This window comes from Corvus moneduloides, chromosome 8 (genome assembly GCF_009650955.1).
Source record: "Corvus moneduloides isolate bCorMon1 chromosome 8, bCorMon1.pri, whole genome shotgun sequence".
NCBI classification, from domain to species: Eukaryota; Metazoa; Chordata; class Aves; order Passeriformes; family Corvidae; genus Corvus; species Corvus moneduloides.
In genome coordinates this window covers 21112870-21133931 of record NC_045483.1, presented here as the reverse complement: position 1 = coordinate 21133931, position 21062 = coordinate 21112870, and the positions used below count along the sequence as shown (strand labels likewise).

Here is a 21062-nt window from a genome sequence, read left to right as displayed (position 1 = left end):
GGTGGAGGGTATGGGATTCACAAAGGGCACTTCTCTTTCAACCTCCCTGGCCATTGATCCTTCGTGGAGCTTGCGGCAAAGCTGTGGCTGGAGAGCGTGTTCACCTGGCAGCTCCCCATAGCTGAAACAGAACCCTCCTGTGCATCTCTTGGGAGCAGGAGTCAGTCAGGGCATCACAGCTCTGTCTGAAGTCAGGAGGATCTCGTGCTGTGCTGCCAGTGCAGGGTGGCAGTGTTGGCACCTGACACCTAACCAGCTCCTCCTGCTCTCTGGCTCGGGTTTGGCCCTCACCCCGCCTGCTTGGGACTGATCTCCTTTTTGGGTTTGTGTCATTCTTCAGGCTCTGCCTCTCACAAGCATACCTCAGCTCCGTGCAGACAGGTCTCCCTGCACTTCCCTGGCAGCCCCTTTTCCTCAAACAGCTTCCTAACAAGCTGATTAAGCACAGTGACCTTTTTCTTCATCTTTTTGTTGTTGTTGTTATGTAAATGTTCTCACTTGGCAGCTCTAGACTACTGGGATGTGTAGGTATCCTGTACCCTGTGTCTGAAAATGTTCTCCAGGTCTTGGGTACCCTTGGAGGAGAAAGACCTGGTGAGGAAAAACGTCCTGCAAAGCAGCCATGCATGTAGTGGCTAGAGTAGAAAACTGGGAACTATTTCCCTGGGGAAAAATGGATCCCAGAAATTTGGTCTCATGTTATTCATCCATCTCTGCCACTACATCGTTGGGATATCAGACTGAACTGGCCAGACAATAAAATTATTTTCTTAGCAAAGAGTAAGAAGTGTGCATCAGTATAAAACCAGTCATATTCCACACTCTGCTGGAGATGGCCAGGTGTTTGTGAAAGCTGTCTGCATTTTGGGTTTTATTTCTGTTGGGTACACCTTTCTTTAGCATCAAGTTATCCTGAGTATCTGCTGAAGTTTGATGTATTGTGGACAATCAGGACAAACTGTAATAGTTTTGGTCTGCTGTCTTCTGTACTCAGGCAGGGTTGTTGTTTTAACCTTCTCAGCTAGAGTTTCTTACAGCAGTGGGTTTACCAATTGTGCACAGCCATTTCTGTCCATCCATTGTGCATGAAGAGTCCTCCCCTAGTGAGCGGACTGCATGTTTGTATAAAATGGAGCAGTTTCATTTTTTTAGGTCCTTGACTGTTACAAGTGATGCTAACACAGTCATTCTTGTTTTCTATTTAAGTAAATCCCTGGCCAAATCAAAACCCATCCCAAAGAAATCCCAGTTCTCTTAAAAGGCATTTTCTCATCAGGTATGTTCTAAGGAAACCCAGCTGTAACATCACTAGAATGACAGGGCCATATTTACAGAGCAGTAATGTTAAAGATACTTGGGTTAAATGTAGGTTTACATCCTAAACAGAGATAAAAAAATCGTATCATATAAAGGACTGATAAATAGATACTCACACCTTAGTTTGTGTACCAAACATAAGTAAGTTTTCTCTTGTTTTTAAGTACCATCTTCTTAAGCATTTACGTTTTAAATTTAGCTGCAAAAGAGATACATAGAGTGCACTTTCCTGTCTTTGTAGATACTCATTGCTTCAGACTGCAGATAGAATAATTTTCCAAACAGCAAGATTTTTTTTTTTTTTTTGGCTGGAAAACAGTAAATGAATATTAGATGAGTGTTTGTAATATCCTGTACTTAAGTTTTAAGCATCAGCTATTGTTCAGGGCTAGACAGCTCTGTAACATAGCAGGAAAAGAGCTTAATGAAATCCAATATTTGGAAGCAGGAGGTAGATGAATTCAGACTTGGAACAGCAGTGCCGAATTTTAACAGGAAGGATAGCTAACATTTGGAGTAATTTCTGTGGGTGTATGACTTTATTTATCACTTGAAATCCTGCATTTGAACCCTTATGTTATCTAAAGGATATACTTTGTTTTAGGCAAGTTATGGAAATTACTGGTTGAATTTCACGGTTTTGTGAAAGGTGGGAAATAGGCCCAATGTCCCAGGCCTAGAATGCTGTAAGGTAGGTCAGATGTGTTGTTGTGTTCCTGTTAGCTATGAGGTGTTCTTCCACTGTCCATTAAGAATGAACAAATGACTTGAAGAAATAAGTTTTATCTTTAGGGCAGAGGGAAGAGAAATTATTTCTTTGCAAGCTCTTGGTAAGTAAGGGATCTTTTAATTGTTATTTTAATATAGTTAAGACTACTTTGCATTTTAAAGTTCAGAGAGACCCTGTATGAGAGAGGCATTAAAGCGAACTCATTCGCTGCTCTGCTGGACTCAAAAAGTTTCGGATGTTTTGTCTCCTACTGGGAATAACCTTTGTTAGACCAGAGTAAGGTAGAAAATTGAGATTCTGTTTTTATTCGTTATGCATTTAGGTACCAGGTTGTTCCCCACAAGTACCAAATTGACTCTGGTGCTGATTTGATGAGAGTTAAATGTCTACACCATGCCAAAGACCACCAGATGATGAAGACCATTGGGGATGGGGTGAGGGAGCATTTATCAAGTCACTGGTTAGGCTGTGTCCTGATGCTGCCTGGAAGAGGACAGGTGATCCTGCAGGAATGGGAGCTGTGATCCTCTAGGACCTGCGGCAGGAAACCCGCCCAGCCTGACCTTTCACTGCTCTAAGTTGTGGTGGCTGACTACTGCGGGCTGGTGCTCCCGGGGCTGGAGTGTGCTTTTTCTCTGTGAGTTGTGCTTGAGTTGGCCTGTTTTGTTGTCCTGGAGACAGAAGAGTGTGGTATGCTTTCCCCCCAACCAGAAATAGTTTCCTGTACCTTGTGACTGGAGTGCTGTACTCCTCCTCTGGTCTCCGGCCAGGCTGTGTGGTGCTGGAGGGATGGGGTGTGGGGTGGTGACCTCTTGTCACAAGTTCTGGTGTGGCTGCTGCCCATGAACACTAGCTGCCCTGCCAGCTCCCCTCCCTCTGCACGATGGTGTAGGATTTCAGGGGAGCAATTGCTCTTGATTTACATCTCCCATGGCATTTTGATGGTTATGTCATTTTGTTTGAGCCTTGCTCGTGTCAGCTGTCTGTTCTGACTGTCAGGACTTGGTGGCTGAGTAGCACGTGGTGAGCTCTTGCCTCTTCTTCCCCTTTTGCTCAGCTGTTTTTGCTGTCTGCTTCTCTGTGTCCTTGTACTTGGGAACAGATTCTCAGCAAGTATAACTGTGCACAAGGGCAATGTGATCTGGGTGGATGAAGGATCCCCTTCTGCAGGAGTTCCAAGTAGAGCTGGGAGGGAAAGTGGGGAACTTGCAAGACCCAAGCATGCAAGCAGGCTGTGGATAGTTTATCTTAAACTGTTGTCCTGCTGTGAGAATCTGTCCTGCGTGCAAAGTGTGCAGCACTGTCTGTTACCTTGCAACTGTGTTTTGCAATACTTCATTTGTGAGATGTGCTGCTAAAAGGGAAGCCAAGACACCCCCACCCCTCTCTACCAATGCAGGTGAGAAAGTGCTTGCACTGCACCAAGGCCTCAGGAGCATGGAAGCTCTCCAGGCTTTCTTGCTGCCTGGTATTTTATTGGAGAGTGGTTCTGGCATAGAACTCTAAAATATATGCAACAACAACAATAATTTCCAGGACTGAAAAGGAAGGAGAGATGAAAGGAGTAATTTACCTTCCCCCATCCCTGAACAGTAGCAGATGAGGATGTAAGCACATCTCAGCCCTATAAAGTATTAACTGGGACATTTTCAATAGTTCAGCAGTGGAATCGTGCAATGCCCTGAGCTTCTATTCCCAGCCTGGGAGAGGAAAGTGTTCTGTGCTGTGATTTGGCTCAGTCTCTGTCTTCTGCTCATGGGGAAGAGAACAGTTGCCCAAAGCCTCCTTTTCAGAGAGAAGGGAAGATGATGCAGAGACCAAGGAGCTGAACAGGCAGTTTTCAGGCAGAGTAGTGCAGTGCGGCTTTGTTGAAGTGGGTCTCTAGTGGAGTTCCTATGAATCAAAGGGTGCTGCATTCCTACCAGTGATCTGCTGAGTAGTCCAACCAGCCAAGGGTCCTGCTTACTCCTGTGGAGGTCTGTGTGTCACAGGGGTACAGAGTCACACCTGTGCTAGAGAGGAAATCTCAAGAGTGGGCAGGGACTGCTAATTCCTCTTGCTATGTTCTTTTGATGGGAACGGGGAGTCCAAGCACTGGAAGTTCTTACTTGTCTCGTTCTAGGCATCTGCATCCACAAAAGTCTAGACTTCAGCAGCTGCCAGGGCTGCCTAAAAGATTTTGTCTCCCTCAGTTCCTTTCAGTCAATCTGTGCTTGTCCAGTGTGAGCATTTCACAGGAGAAGATGGGGGTGTTGTAGTGTAAATTCAAGAGTCAACCATTGCTGTAGTGAAAAGTCTCAGTGGCTAAAAAGCCCCCTGCTTCTTGACTGAGAAAGGCAGAGTTGCTCCAACTCCTTCTCCTTTCTTTGAACTCGCACATGGGAAGAGAAACCATTTTTTACTCTCCTTGATATTTTTCTTTAATCCAGATGAATGTCGTGCATGAACTGATGTTGCCTTTGGGCTGGAATAAGCATACTTAGCATTTGGGCAGAACTTCTTGCCTGGAGATTTCTAAGTGCGTGATCAGCATTTCACCAGCGAGTCTGTCCATGGGTACTGAAGTATGGTTACCTTTACAGTTCACTGAAGCTGGCAGAGTTCCCTACTTCGTGTGATGGCTGTGCACTAGCAGGAACTGTATATTTCTCTGTCCTACTCTGCCCATCTTTCACAGTGTTTCTTTTGGAGTGGAAGCAGTTCCTTTTCCCATTTCATGTGTGTTATTTCTTCTGAGACTTTCCCTCCAACTCTCCAGCCTTGGAGAAGGGGTAACTCTCAGAAGGGATCTCACTGGAAGTGGCTTTGCATATTTGGGAAGCTGATGGAAGAGCTGTGCTTTTCATTCTGCAGCTACTCACTTTGAATCAAAGGATGTAATACCAGTTTAGTGCTGGCTCTGTAGTGGGAGCAGCAGTCCTTGTGCAGCCTCAGCTGCATAGCCCTCGCCTGAAATGCCTGTGAAGTTTTGGGAGACAGTTGTGTTCCAGCAGTTCCCAGCCTTCAGGATGTCTGCCGGGTCACTGTGTTCCTCTCCCTGTTGAATATGAACAAGAGCTTAATTCAGAGTTGTGGTGCTTAACACCTTGTTTCTTATTTTCTTTCAGATCACCAGAAACTGGAACGTGAAGCTCGAATTTGCCGACTTCTAAAGCATCCAAATATTGGTAAACTTCCTTGGGCTCAGAGGGATGGGGGTGAGACAGGAGTAGCAACGTGTCTCAGCTAGCACACTGTAAGAGAACAGATGTATTCTGAATGTTCACAACAGCTCATTGAAGTTGCCTGTTGAAATCACCTCAACAGTTTATCTCTCTGACAAATTCCGCATCCAGCCCTGTCCCATTCCTTAGCATCCTGACCCAGACGCTCACCTAAGAGTGCCGTGTTCCCGCCTGCTCACCCCTGCAGAGCTGTTCCTGCTCCTTGGGTGATGCATGACTCTTGTCTGCTCGTCTGGCATTCTGCAGTAGGGGTGAGGTGTTGTGTTTGTCTTCCCCACATCCATCTTCTGTTTGTTCTCCTTGGCCCTTAGTGACATGTCAGTTTAAATGCTGTGTTCAGAGATGTGCCCAAAATTGAAGGAGGGTGAGCTAATACTTCAGCTCTTCTCATTGCAGTGGCCACTTACTTTAAAAACAAGAGACCAAAACAAATTGCCCATATTTAAGGAAAAGACTACTGAAGTGAAGGGAATAGTTTGTCTAGAAATACAGAAAGAACCAAAATTAGGAACTACATAAAAAACCCTACCTTATTTACTGGAATGTAGAGAGAGGGCATGGATTTTTATCTAGTTCCAAAGCACCATGGAAGCTTGGATCATTAATAATCCCCTTTTTAGCTTTTTTAAATAAATAAAGCCTCTAGGATCCTAGCTACAATCTGATTTGAGCTAATTTATTTAAGAAGACATTAAGAAATTCTAAACTGGCACTTTTAACCAAACCACAGTTAAATATCCATGGCTGGGAAGACTATGATGTATTACCTTGTCTTACTTTTGCATAACTCAGTCAGTGAAGATAATACTTTAAGGGCACCTCTCTGGTCTCCTGACTTCTGGCTTTGTAGTCACTTATTCCTGTCCTGTGAAGGCCTGGAAGAGGAAAGGCCTTAGAGCATACCCCATGGACTGGCATTTGTACTCTAGTCCATACGTGACAAACAAGCAATTTCCACAAGCTCAGGACCTCACATAATGCAAAGTTCTTCAGCAGCATCTTTTAATCAGAAAGAGCTTTCTTGCATGTGAGTGTAGTTGTGGTGTAGGTATGGCTTGAGGAGAGGAGCAGGGGCCACCTTCTGCAGTAATTTGCACCGATGAATATATTAGCCAGTAAATTTATTGCTTGGCAGTATTCAAAATGACTGAAACTCTAGTTATGGCACTTCATTTGCGCTGTAAGACTTGCTATATTTAGTAGAGTAGGTTATGTCACTTTACATTTTGACCTTAACTTCACTTCCATCATCTCTCCTTTTTATAATTCCTTACATCTTTTCTTTCCAGACCTCTCACAGAGTAAATCTTATACACAAGAGGGAAACCACTCTTATAAGTAAACAGCATGGAAGAGAGAAATGTATTACATTCCCGGTTCAATTCTACAGTTGTAATGAGTGGGAGGGCTTGTCTCCTGTTCTATTGTGGTTTGGAAAAGACAGTTTTGGGGAATGTCAGGGGTCCTTGCATTTTTTACAGAGAATTTCTTGTCTTCCAAGAAAGAACAGTTTTTCTTTTAAGAAAAGGAACTAGTCATTGTAAATTCAATGAGTCCTTACAAATAAAAATAAGGGTATTAATTTTTATGCCTACAACACAGAATCAAAGTGTGTTGAATAAGACCTCAAGAAGTTATATGGTTCATTCAGCAGTCCTGTGAAAATCTTTTATACCTGGTTCCAGGCATGTTTGTACTTAAAAACCTTTTATTCTTTCACAGCCCCTGGTGGCAGTCTTTCAACTGTTTCATTTTTCTGTCAGTTAAACATTAAAAATATAATTTGCCTTTCTCTTAGCTTGTTGTTTCTAATTCTATCTGGAGTTATCTGTGGAAAGTAGTTTTTCTTTCTTGTAACAATCTTTTACATATTTGAAGACTGTTATCATGTCTCTTTTTAGTCTTTTTCTTCAGACTAAACAAACCCAGTTCTTTCAATCTTTTCTCATATGTCATGTTTTCTAGACCTCCAGACTTTTTTTTTTTCTTTCCCCCCTCCTCTTTCTCTGGACTCTCTCCAGTTGCTTCATATCTTTCTAGAAATGTGATGCCCAAAACTGGACATAAGATTCTGACTGAGGTCATGTCAGTGCTGTCCAGAGGAGAAAGAATTGCTTCACCTGTCCCACCAAAGATGTTTGTTTTGTACATCAACCTTTGAAGCTTTTCATTTTATTGTTGATGTATATTTGTTTTCTGACACATTATTGCTCCAGACTACTTTCTGCACAACTTCTGGCAAGCAAATAATTTTTCCATCTTGTATAGATGAGGATTCCTATTGAAGTGTGTATTACCTTTGTCTTTATTTAAAAAGACAGAAAGAAATCCTGTCTGTGGGTTCCCCCCTCCAGATTTGTCAAAACCATTTTGATTTATCTGCTGATAGTGTAGAAGGGTTACAGCTCCCACAGTAATGTGGCCTTTAATAACAATGCCATATATTGCATCGTGTAGATAACTAATAACACTGTTGAATACTGTTGGACTCCAGTCAAACTCCTGAAGATATCACTTGATACATCGTTCCTGTTTGACAGTGATCAATTTTGAGTAGTTTTTCAATGAGTTGTATACACTGTTGTCAGCTAGTTTTGAATACACATTTTTTCTTAATTGCTTGTGGAAAGAGCATGTAAGATGCTGTCAGAAGGCTTGCTGAAGTCCAGATGCTACATGCATTGCTGCTTCCGTGTTCCTTGGACTTGTTATGTTGTCATAGAAGGGAAACATGTTGTTCTAACATAGTGGTATTTTTTTCCTCGAAATGTGTATTAGCAGTTAGTAATCACCTAGTTACTGGCATTCCATGTTGTAAACTCTTCTGGGTGAGTACTTGGTGTGTTGCCTCAGTGTGAGCTATGTAACACTGCACAAACCATAAAGAATTCTGCAGATTTTGCATTTGCTTTCCATCTCAAGTTTTGTTATTACTGGTTTTGTTGTAAACTGTGTTGCAGCAAATCCCATTCTCCTACAGAGACCTGAGCCTGTAGCAAGTCTGGGGCAGAGGACCTAAAGTTAGGACTTTTTGAGGCAGGCTGCTTTTCTCTCTTGCCTGTACACAGGATATAAAACAAGCCTGTTGTTGAATTTGTGGTTCTTATGCTTTTACTGCAGGACAGTTGATTCTGGACTGCAACACACTGACCATAACACTGCTACTCTGATAAAATAAAGATTTCTCTAGATACAAAGTAATAGTGATATTTCCATTTGCCGTTGCTTTTTGTGAAATGACTGATTTCTGGGTTAACCTAACATGCGTTCATCAAATCTCAGCCCTAATTACAGGCTTTGGCTCTGTAGTTGGGTGTTTGGCTTGTCTTTAGATGCACATTATGGCCAAGGTAATCACAGTGGAGTAATCCTAAAAGCTTGGTGTTGCAATATGGGGGTTTTTTGTCTGGACAAAAGAAAGTTGACTTGAGGCAATTTTCTTCTGATTTCTGACTCATGGTATGCATGATATGGAATGTGTCATTATAGCTGGTCGGACTTCAGTAGAGGAAGGACTTCTTTCCCTAAATTTTGATTTGTTCTTTTTCCTTCTGACAGCTTCTAGAGAGCTTTGTATTCTGGCCCAGAGAGCCATTTGCCAGCCATGATCATCAAATACAGCAGAATTGGACAGAGATCAATCAGTGATCTGTTCTTTTCAAAAATGCACCCATTACTGAGGATATGGGTGTGTTAGAGGCAGAAGACAACATCATTAAAACCCCACTGTCCATAAGGAGATAAAGTGCTTGTGGAAGTTGGCAGGAGTCATGGCTCTGTGGGAAATCCCACTTCTAGAACAACTTAGTGTTACAGTGATTCACTTATGTATAGATCTTGTGACATTAGACATGGATGTATTTGTGAACATGTAGAAGAGAATGATACAGCTGTCTTTTCCCTTAATCCCCATTTTTCTAGAAAGAGGCAGATTTCTATATGAACACTCACAGCCCTGATCCTTCATTTGCAGAAGCTTTGCTGATTGTGCCACTGGAACTTGTGCAATTCCTAAGATCAGAGTTAAACTTACAATGTCTTGAATATCAACTCTTGCTTACTGGAACAGCTCTTTTGGTCTTCTGCTTAGTTGAAAACTTCAGTTTAGTCAGTCTGTGAATTTGAAGTCATGTAGTTCATCCACTACAGAGACTGTCTTGTGAAAAATTCATGTTTTTCCCATGCTTCCTGCTACCCATCAAATGCTTAGAGCAGTGACAGAGCTGGGAACCCTAGAATCTTCCTGCAGGTTTGTTCAGTGAAGATATAAGTTCAGAAAAGTGTTGAACATGACCTTTTCTGTCTTAGGACTCCCAAAGCAGTAATGATGCAAAATTTGATGAAAATCATCATTCATAGTTTTGAAAACTCTTTTCTAGCATTCTTGTGTTCTTCTACAAAGGTAGTGTTGTGACTTGTTCAGTGTACAGAGCAGAAGTCTGCTGTGTGTGTGGATTTTGTCTACTGTGTTGTTAGGTGTTGCTCTTCTCCTAAATTTTCTTTGTTATGGCCATCTAAGTATGTGCCTCTTCTCTGGATTTGTCACCAGTTGATCTGTACTCTTTCTTAGATATTTTTAACCCAGCTGTACAAAAGTAGTTCTTGAATATCTTTTGTTCATAGCTGAAACTGAGCACTTCTGATTGGTCATTGTGTCCCAGCTCATAGCAGCCCATTGCTCTGAAGAACTGCATGCACTTAAGTCTAGAATAATAAAAATACGTATTTTAAGAGAGGTTGGTAGTAGCCCAATAGCCAGAGCCAAATTCTGTTTCTGATTTCTGCCTTTGTATCATCTGCTGAACAGCTTCAGAGTTAATTTCTTTGAGGGAATTTATAGCAGTGGTGAAATGCTGTCCTCAGCATCTATCAGAATTATTGCTTTTTCAGGTTTTTCCTACTTCAGACTTCTTCTCCAAAATACACTTGCACCTGAATTCTTTTTACTTTAAGTTCTATCCATTGGCTTTTGTCAGCATAAACCACAATTTTGGACATGTCCATATTTAAAGTGGGGAGAAAATGGTATAGAAATCTCCTGTGAATTAGAAGAATTTCTTTTGACCCAGTTGAGTTTTATTTCCTTTCACAAGTTGTCTGTCCTCCTAGTACCTCTGAGTTGTGGGAGTGATTTTGATGGATGTGTGTAAGAAAAGGGCTCCAGTGTGCCCTTAAATGATGGTTACAGTTGAGGTGTGAAGTGGTGCAAAGACAGAAAGAAGGATGCTGTGCTTTTGTGTGCAGCCCAGCTGGAGAATCCCACCACGCTCATAATGAACCTATGTGGAAAACGGGGTGCATGGACCATGTCTGCAGACTTAATACTGGATTTGTTGTCTTGATGGTATCAGCCACAACTTCAGGTTCACTCATTTCTCATTCTAAGATACTAGTTTTGATAACAAAGCCTTCAGTTTTTCCCCCCTGCTGCCATTTGGAATGTTTTCCTATCACCTTTCCCTTAACAAGAGATTTGAATTGCTTCCTTAGTGAACAAGAAAAAAACGTAGGCTGTGTTTTGCTGTAAACAGCAGATTTCCTTGTTTTCATTTGGCTGCAGGCATCCAGACTGCCTTTGCAATTGGGACAGAAAGGATGTGATGTGCAAAGAATAGTTAAAATGCTGGGGATTCTCCAGTGTTTTGGCCATGATTGCTGCCCTATGGATACTCAGTGGTTTCCAAGTGGGAGGCTCCCATGCATGGCCAGCTGTTTAAATCTGCTGCCCTGTGATTTCTATTGCTGGGACACTGCTTCTGGTGCAGAGAGGGGATGGTATGGGGAAGGTGGAGTAGGAGTAAAAGAGACCTTGTAGTAAGAGTTATGCTTTGGGACTTTCTCAGTTACCGAGCAGCTTTTCCTTGGAAGTGTCATGGGGCTGTCTGAGAGGACAGCAAGTTGCTGAGCTTCCTAAGAGGTCAAACAATAATATGCTTGGACTTATGCCTTTAACCTGCTCTCCTTCTACCTTGCCAAAAGAAAAAAACTCACCAACAAACACTCAAAAATCCCTCAAACAGACTATCAGCTGAAGTGAGTTCCTGCTAGAAAGTTTGAGCCTTTGAGCTGCAAGTTACTGTTTATTATTTCCAGTCTCGGCACTATTAGAGATTTAGGTGAGTGCCCGTGCATGTCTGCCTGATAGAATGCTCCCCAAAACCCCAGGCAGTCCACCTTTTCATTTCTCATTCTGGTTTTCACAGTTAATTCTTTCACTATTATTTACCTCTTCATGTTTTCTTCTTTTACTGCCGCCTCTTCCTATAGCTTTTCCTATAGTTTTAAGAGAAGCATTTCTCCATAATCCATCTCAATTTGGAAGTGGAGTAATAATAGCATTTTTTTCCTTGCCAGGGGATATATTTATTCTGTACGTCTCTCTTGTCTGTACTAGAGACATATTTGCATTCTGTTATTCATCTATTTAGCTGTGAGATTTATCTGTATGCAAGCAATCCCTTAAAAAAATAAACGGTGGGATGAGGGCCAGATTCTCAGCACTCACAGGTACTGCAAAAATCAGAGGAGGACTCTGCTACTTCCTCCCTTCCCCCACAGTGAGGAATGGAGGGAGCCTCCTTTGGGTTCCCTCTGCCAGAGGCCTGATCGGAGCAGGGAGCGGCTGCACGCTGGTGAAATCCTGCAGGGGACAGCCGCCCTTTGGAACAGAGCCTGTGTCTGAGCCAAGGGGTCATGGCTGTCCTGGGCAATGCGAGGCAGGAGTTGAGAACATCAGCTTCACACAGCAAGGTTTGGGGATGACAGGCAGAACACCTGCCTGCATGGATTCATCCCTGATGGCAGAAATGCCAAGATGCAGAGCATTGCATGAGAGATCTAAAATTTGTCGTGGCCACTATCTGTATTTTATTAATTTTAATAAAGTGGGTGTTCTCTGCGTATTTTCTTTGAGACACCAGTGAAGTTGGCTTGTTATGATTTTGGGTGTTTTCAGAAAGAGCTCTCATATAATACTAGTGGCTATCAGAAGTACTTTGCTTATCTGCTATGTGGCTAATAGGAAATTATTAATAGCAATTCTGGATGGTCATGATTGCACTGTTATCAGGAGAGCAGGAAATATTCCTGTGAACGCACTCTTTTGGCTCATCTAATGTTTAAGTAGGGCATTCTAAATGTTATGTATCATGTGCTGAACTTTTCAGCTTTTCAATACAGACATTATAAAATCAAAGGAAAAATAACATTTACTTGGCACTGAAATGTTTTTTAAAAATACTTTGTGGGATTTTTTTCTTTTTGCTTTTGCTTTTTACCTCTACAGAAAGACAGATTTTGTAACAGGAAAGGTACTGTTTTCCCTGCAGCTCCTTTCTAGGCTGTGAATTTCTGTGCATAAGGGAATTTCCCAACTGGGCACTGCCTTAGCCTCATTTTTTAGGGCTGCAGAGTTAAAAAGGTTAAAGTGAGAACAATGGTGGGGGGGACAGGAAACCCACCTCTGTGCTTGTGTGCCTTTTCATACTTCCTTAGCACTGTTCCTTGTCTTTGTTTGCAGAGCCTGCAGCAGCTTGGTTCTGTCTGAACCTGAGCAGAGTATTAACAAATCCTCCTTCTCTTCCATTTCCCAAAGCTTTGGAACTGCAGTTGGTGTGAAATGCTGTGGGTTCGGGAAGTTTACAGCAAGCTGGTATATGTCCAGCATACTGTGACCTTGGTGTGTCAGATTTGGGAGAGGAGGCAAGGAGAGCACGTTTCTGAGGGGCTGATGAACAGCAGCCTGCTATGTCCTGTTAGCTAACTGTCCTGCTGCTGCTGGCTACTGCTCTGACAAAGCTGGTCATTAGCTGCTGGGACAGATGATTTCTAGTGGATTATTTGAATTACACAATTTAATGCTTTTTAATAGCAAATTTTTAATTAAAAGGAGAGTCCTTTTGGAAGCAGCCTGAGCAGCTGCAGCTGAATTCTGCGTGTTTAATGTAATTAGAGAAACAGCTGGGGTGGGAGCTGAGCACCCAGCTCACAGGCAGTCACAGGTTGGTGGTGGCTCCTCACAGGACAGACATCCTGAGTGATGTGAACCATGCAGGAAGCATCCTGGCACACAGCCAGGCTTGGAGATGGTGGGACAGTTCCCGTCTTGGCTGCCCAGGCTGGTGAGCAGCTGGGGAAGCAGGGAGTGGGTGGGAGCCATCTGCATCAGTTCACTTGTCACTCGTGCTGCTATGGACGGTAGTGCTCAGTTTGCAGTCTGTGGGGCCGTGTGTATTTGTATCTATAGTTTCAGCACCTCCTGGCAGGTTGGATAATATCAGTGGAAGAGGACATCAGGTAGGTTTTACCCCCCAATTTTGTTTTGCATCTTCTGGTATGCAGAACCTCTTAAAATACACCCTTGCAGTATCTCTTAGCATCTCCATTTCTCCATGATCCAGGCAAATGTCTGATGTCTGGTTGAAAAGTGCTGAGAAGTGAAGCTGGGGTTGTTTCTAATGAGTGGCTGATGTTTAAATAACATGGTTCAGACTAGAAGATCCCAGAGCACTTTTGAGTTTGCACTACTAAGGCCGCATGGAAGAGTTCCTGTGTTGCAGTCACCGTGACCCAGGAGACAACCATAAACCTCTGTTGCCTTGTGTTGGCTCTGCTGCAGGTGCTGCGACACAGGCGACTTGAGAGCCCTAAATATTGCATAAACACAGCACTTGATGTGTGTTCGTGCAGAGGTAGTTGTCTGATACTGTCCTTTATGGGTCCATAATATCGAAATGCTTTACAATTAGGAGCACCAGTGAACCTAGATTTAACAGACAAGATTACCTGTAGCTTGAGCACTGTCCCTAAGGACAGGCAAAGACTGCTGGTGTGTAGGAGCAAGACTATTTCAGCCCATGTTGCCTTTTCCTAAGCAGAGATGAGTGATTGCCACATGAAGATACTGGGAATTGTCCTATGAAATTCTGCTTCTGTGCTTGCTTTTTGTTGTGACTTTGGAAACTTCTTTGCTCTAAGATATTTACTTGCAGCAAGTTGCCAGAAATCACCCTATGTTAACATGCCTGCCCCAACCAAGGGCTAAGCCCCTGTGCAGCCCTGCTCCACTGTTTTCTGTGGATATGGGATACAGGGAATGTTCATCCTGGGGCTTATTTGGCAGGTACAAATGCTCCTGGCCTGTTGTGCTTGACATAAGAGTAGAAAGATAATAATATTCAGCACACTGGACAGAGTGAAAGGGAGATGTGGGTCAAAGCTAGGCTAGGCATATTCTGTGTTTGTGACCCTAGTACCAATTAGCCTTTTAGATATGACCTTTTAAAGATGAGATGCTTGTTGCTTTTCAATGTCTAATGTTCTTGTCGTTCGGCTGGGTTTTTATAAAATTTGAAAGATCTTTTCTGATTTCTTCATGATTCACTTCAACTTTTGCATTCACAGAGCCTTGCTTTGCGTGACTCAGCAGCGATTTGCATTGGTTGTTAGGCTGGTGCAGTTTGTTATGAAGGAGATTTTCCTCTTATGTTCTGTTGGTTCGTATCACACTCAGGCATCAGAGAGCTGTGCCTGTCTATACAGGGTCACTTTGTTCAGGCATGGAATGCAAACCATATGACATAACTGTTACTGCATTGCTGTTTTTCACTAAAATGCCTAATTTTCTCTAGTTAATATAATAGCTTATTAGTATTATTTCTTTCTAAAATAAAAAATGTAAGTGCACAAGGATTTTGAAACACTTTGAAGTAGCAGCTTGAAGTTCTGTTCTTGAGGCAAGATTTCCATTGAGACTCTGAAGACAGCAGGCAGGGGAAAGTAATATTCACAGCAGATGTTCTTAGAAAGTGCTTGAACTCCTGGTACACAGCTGCTGTTAGGTTCAGTAACCACAGCAAGTCCCCTTGAGCCACTCAGTGTGGTATCAGGCTCTTTGCAAATGCTCTCGATTGTGTTAGGGCCTCGGACCTGACACACACATCCACACAAGACAGAAAAAAACGTGCCTAACTTGCATCAGGCTGTGCTGAAGATGTGAGTTTCTGGGGAAAGGGAGCCATTTGGTATTGCTGTTTTTCTGTTGTTAGTTTCTTTTCCAAAAGGCCAGCTTTGTGGGAGATGCTTCCTGAACAGGTAAAATCAGTTTACATAGGATAAGGCTGGAGAGGAGACTGAGGGAAGAGAAGGATGCTTAAACCAGTTAGCTAGGCTGTGTCTTGTGATGCCTCACAGTTCTTTAACAGTGCAGTTACATGTGTGCATTTAAAATCGGAGGGACAGTTTTGAGTAGCAGACTCTCATCACCCTTGGTGGAGTACCACTGCAGTACCAGATTCAGGAGATACATTAAAAAAAGGGGTTTTTTGTGAGTTGCTGAAAACATTTCATCAAGATGCTGTACTGAAACCACTGCTTATTCCTCCCAGAATCTATGTGCTTCTTGGAGATATCATCCAAGTGGTGATGCACACTTTCTGCTGACTGAGCAGCTGGTTTTGTTGGAAAGGTTTCTACCTACCAGTCTGTAATTGATGCTGCTCCTTTGGACAGCATTTATTCTGGCAGTGCTCACTAGTGCTCTGGGGATTTTTAGGTATTATTTCAAAAGTTATCTGTAAGCCTTATCAGTCTTACAAAATTAGATGTGCTTGTGAACTCTACAAAACCTCTTTTTTTTGTGTGTGGATGGCACCTTTTCTTTTTCCCCTGAATAAAACTGTGTGAAGTCTTTCACCATATCCTGTAATTGATTTAGTGCCTTGTTGTCTGACTTGCTTCTGTTTTTTTTCTTACACTCCTTTCTGTTCTTGTGAACCTAACCATTGTAGTACATGCTCTTCCATGCATCAGAGATCTTTGAATGGGAAAAGTCATCAGATGAATCCAGCTGTGAGTGGTGTTGGCAGGGTCTAATTTCCTACATCTATAAGAATCCCTGTGTTAAGAGTGTTTGGCTACAAAGGAAATATGGTTTGAATTGCTGCTTCCAGGTAACAGAATCACCTAGTAGAAATAATCCACCTCATCTTCTGGTGAATAGAGTGAGATGAGCTTTCTTGGCAAATACTGGTCTCTTTTTAGTGTGGTTGTATTTTGGAAGACACTGTGTTACTGTTGTGCAACTTCCCTCTTGCTGGAACTTGAGACTCTTTTTGTGATGTGTGCATTTGTCTAGCCTGCCGTGCTAGACACATGCATCACTGGTCCCCTGATGAGAAAAAAAAAAAAAGAATGCCATAATATTTTTGAAGGAAAGTTTAACTGGATGAATACTTTTGTTTTTATTTCTCTGTTTTTCTTATTATGGATAATCAGGTTTTGGGAGGACTTTGCCCTCCAGTGTCTCCATATAATTATATTTTTCACTCTCTCGTGTCAACAGCTTACTTAGATACAAGCAGCTTTTGTAGGCTGTGCTCAACTGCTGTGTTAAAGCTGAACTTGTGGTAGTAATGGAGCTGTTAGACAGTGTGTCAGGACCAGCAGCCTGTGGAAGAAATGAGATCCTCTTTTCATGGGAAGATGTTTGAAACAGTGGACAGCACAGTACTTGAGTTTTGCTCTTAGAACTTGCCATTCAGGAACCTGTGTTCTGCCTTCAGGTGGAGGACACTTGCACAGGTTATCTTTAAGCAGAGAGGGCTCTATATTGTCCGGACAGTGGAGGTATCAGATGGTTTCTGATGTTAGTGTATCTTCATAGTGAATATTCACACAATGTGGATCATATTTGTGAACCAAAGTGGAGAGGAGGCACAGAAACTTTTAAAATGTTTTTTGTTATTCAGTTACTTCTGAATATATGCCATTTCATGGACCAGTTGAACAGTTTTGCAAAAGGTAGGTCATGTTTTTAAGCTAATCATCCCTGGTAGTTAGCACTGTAGTAGAAAGCAGGGTATTTTAACGTTGCATGTCAGCAGAGTGAACCATGGCCTCAGAGCTGTCCATTGCAGTCTCCTTACTGGTCAGGAAAGCTCTTGTGGCTCTGCAGGAGGGTAGGTAAGCAAAACTTTAGGGTGAAAGGACACTAGTTTTATTTCTGTTCTGCTACTGAGGATTGTTTTTTTTCTTTGCACTGGTATGATATTAGGGCTGGAATTGAGGGTCACAAGAGTTTTGGTATATTCAGACTTTTTTTGGTCCTTTTTGACTTCCCTCATTGCTGTCGTCCTCCACATGTAAAGCTTAATATTCTGAGCTGTCACTAATTATTCATGCGCAAGGTGCTGGTGCCCAGTGTAATTTTTCCTACAGCTTTTCTAGATTTTGCTGTTCTGCCATTACTCCCTGAGCTTTGTTACCTCAGCAGATTAAATCCTGGGCAGATTTTGTTCTAGCATCATTCTAGGTTGTTGTGAGGAGGCAGTTTCCTTGTTAAGTTAATGACCTGTGTCCTGCCTTCAAGGCCTTCTTTTGCTGTGCAGCCCTAGGGTGGTGCACAACGTCAGTATTTATGAACTGTCTCTGTCCTCCTGTCATGGTTCCTCACCTAAGGACGCAAGTAGTGTTTTACTGTCCTTGAAGGCTCTTTTTGCTGCCTCTGCCAGTCTCTGCCAGCTGAATTGCTACTTCCTTCCCTTTTCATAATGTAGCTGACAAAATTGCTTTTCTCGGGACAAAGAAATAGCACCAATCAGCTCATTTGTGGTTTATTTTCTGATGTAATTTGCTGCCCGAATCTTTGCGTCAAAGTTTATCGTTCACTGTTTCTCACTTCTACCTGCAGACATGTTTGCTGTTCCTTTTTCATGGCCACTGTTCTCAACGTGCTGGTGGCTGTACTCCTCCTCCATCATGATCTCGTTCATGCCTCTCTCCTCTGTGCTTGGTGTTTCTTGCAATGCTTTGGTGACCTTTCAGGTACCAGAGGAAGGAGAATGCTTTTTCATGCCCACCGAGCATCACCAAACATGACCTTGTTAGTACATTCAGCTTTCCTTGAAGTTTCTCCATCTGTTCATAAGGTCTCTTCACAGGCTTTTGCCTGTGTTCTGGGCTTCAGCTCTTGTTGATGTGCTTTTGTCCTGCTTTCACCTCAAACAGCCTTCACTGGAGTGAAAACTGCTCTGCCCTGGAAATCCAAGTGTCTTTTTCAGCTGCTTTCCATCTTGTTTCCAGTCTTGAATGGAAATCTTCTCTCCTAGGAAATACCTTTCTTCTCACTTGTATTTTCGTAATGCCACCTCTGCTGGTTTCTGCCAAATGCTCAGGAGGCAAGTTTTCTTGTAAACACAATTTTGTATTGCAATAAAGTTATTACAAACCCAACTAAAACTGCTTACTTGGAAGAATTTTTTGTTTGCAGCAAGTCAGGGTGGTGTCTCTGTTCTCACGCATTAGGAACAGCATGTTGCACCTGAATGCTGTACCGGCTTGTTCACAGCATTTTGCTGGATGGAGTGCTCCTCCCAAGCCCCTGCAGTTAGATATGTAGTAGAAATGCTAAGGAGAGGAAACTGGCCAAGGGACCAGAGAGCTTGTAGATAAAGGGAGGAAAAGTATGGGAATCAACAGGCAAAAAGAACAAGGAAAGAATTAAATCCTTTGAGGAAGGGTACTGGCAGTGGTCTCTGCACATCTGTGCTACTCTCTCTTTCAAGTTTGAGTGCATTTGTGTGCATGTGGAAGGGTGCCTTAACAAAGGAGAGTTGCAAGGAGGAGTAGAGAAGAGCGCTGACAACCTGTGCAAAAACTGTTCCATGTGTGCCAAGTGCTAGTTTGAAACATTCACAGGACAGTGATGGTAGCTGACGTCATGCACTGATAAGAGGTGCAAAGTGACTTCTTGATACTGACAGAGAAAATCATGATGCTGGGAAAATCAAGACAGGTCACCTGTATTTTATGTGGAAGAGAATGGAAGATAGGGAAGGGAGGCAAAGGGACCATTGAAGTGATAGAGCAGGATAATGAGATTTTTCTTGTAACAATGAGAACGGTCAATGTTACTTTGGTCAATACTCAATTACAAGGTATTAAAGTGACTGAGACCCAGTCTTGTCTCAACTAGTTACTTTAGTTGGGTGAATCAATAGGCAAAGACTAGAGATGGTCATGTGAAGAAGACATCTTGTTCTAGTCAGGATGCGAAGGTTTAGGAATTGAGTCAAAGAGAATTGCTATCTTGCGACTGACTGGCAGGGAAAAGAGTGAAGTTCTGCAGCAGGGGAGAAAAGCAAAAAGTAGGGTTTACATAGCAATATGAAGTTTCTCCTCTTGGATTACAATAGTGCCTAGGTATCCAAGAATGGTCAAAGAAATTGAGATTTTGATTCAGACAGAAGAAAATGGCACCGTGCTGAATGCATAGGTGCAGTAGTCATTGCCTGTGTGTAACATGGGGAAAGGAGAACAGAACCTCAGAGATCCCAAAATATCAGGGGAAGGTGACCCATCGTGGGCCTGGGACATGGAAAGGTAAAAGATGAATGTTAATTTAGGCAATAGGAGCATTATTAAGGGGGGCTAGGTAAGGAAGCTGGAGGTGGATGAAATTTTGAGAAGTGGTATATGATCAGATATGTCTTTGGAAACAAGCAGGTCATAAAAATGAGACAAGAAGCTGGTTCTAAATTTTGGGTAAGGATTTGCAGTGTAAGTCAGAATGAAGTGAGGAAAAAAGAAGTAACAGAAGAGAGCATCATTGAGCCTTACAGATAAAAGGCAGAAAGAAGACCAATGGTACTGACATGCAGGTAGGGTCAGAAGTCAGTTTATGGCCTGGGGGCTTGTTTTGGGACTTGGAAAAGTGTTTGTTTTAGGAAATAAGAATGGGTGGGGAGAGATGCCAAAATATGAGCATGTAGGAAAAAGTTGGCAGATGTGAAAGCAGAGTACTGAAACACTAGAGAGGAAGAATGAACAGGACGTCAAAGATACTCAGAGCTTGTTTTGACGCTGCAGAGGGGTGAATGTATGTGAAGGACACCCATCTGTTCCTTTGAGATAACGGAAGGAAATAGGTCACTAAGGGAGCACACAGAGTGAAGAGCATGGGGAATTAATAAACTCAGTGGGTTGAGGGACAACTTGGTTGTGTGCATGAGTTTGATTTGTGAAGTGTCGTATTTGCTACATGCTCTGTAAATCTCTGTTTCTTGATTATGTTTTTGCAGTGCGACTCCATGACAGTATTTCAGAAGAAGGTTTCCATTACCTCGTCTTTGATCTGTAAGTGTCTCTCTCTGATGCTTCACCAGTGATGCAGGCACATTGATGGCTGACTAAGAGTGGAATAAAAAGCACCTGCATTAGTATAATTCTCCCTTTCTTCTTTGAGACCTGTAAATACCCCTGGCCTATTTGACAAAAATCCATTGACTGTGTGGTGGGGACAGACCAGGAAGGCTCCTGGCACCAGGTGTAAGTGTGGGATGACAAAGAATGTCTGTCCTGTGTATGGAGACTGTTTGATTTTTGTCTCTGAGGCAGCCCAATGGGGGTCAGAGGAGGGGTGTCCTTCCTAAGCTCAGCATACACTAAGCTCAGCAAAGGTGTATGGGCAATGCATGCACAGTGTGTCAACAGTGTCCTGTACAGTGCTGGTGAAAAGGCAGTGCAAGGGGTCAGTCACATGGATGTGGCAGTGCTGGTGCCATAGTGGTGGAGAACCATCCTGGTTCCCCTGTAACACAGTTTCCCATGCGGGCTGCGGCAAAGGGCCCAGGTGGGTGGCCATATATATCCTGTGCAGCCTTGAACTGCACAAGCATGGGCTCTGTAACATCCTTTGTTCTTTTGCACTCCAGGGTTACTGGTGGGGAGCTCTTTGAGGATATTGTTGCTAGAGAATACTACAGTGAAGCAGATGCCAGGTAAGACTGTTTCCA

The 21062-nt window shown here is 42.8% G+C and overlaps 1 protein-coding gene across 1 annotated transcript in view; it reads left to right on the top strand.

The window, feature by feature from the left end:
• The window catches only part of CAMK2G (calcium/calmodulin dependent protein kinase II gamma), a 119842-nt gene that overhangs the window by 48785 nt on the left and 49995 nt on the right, over positions 1-21062 (top strand). Inside the window, 3 exon segments of the mRNA XM_032115569.1 lie at positions 5155-5214; positions 20349-20403; positions 20982-21047. Of these exon segments, the coding sequence (XP_031971460.1) occupies positions 5155-5214; positions 20349-20403; positions 20982-21047 (181 nt within the window).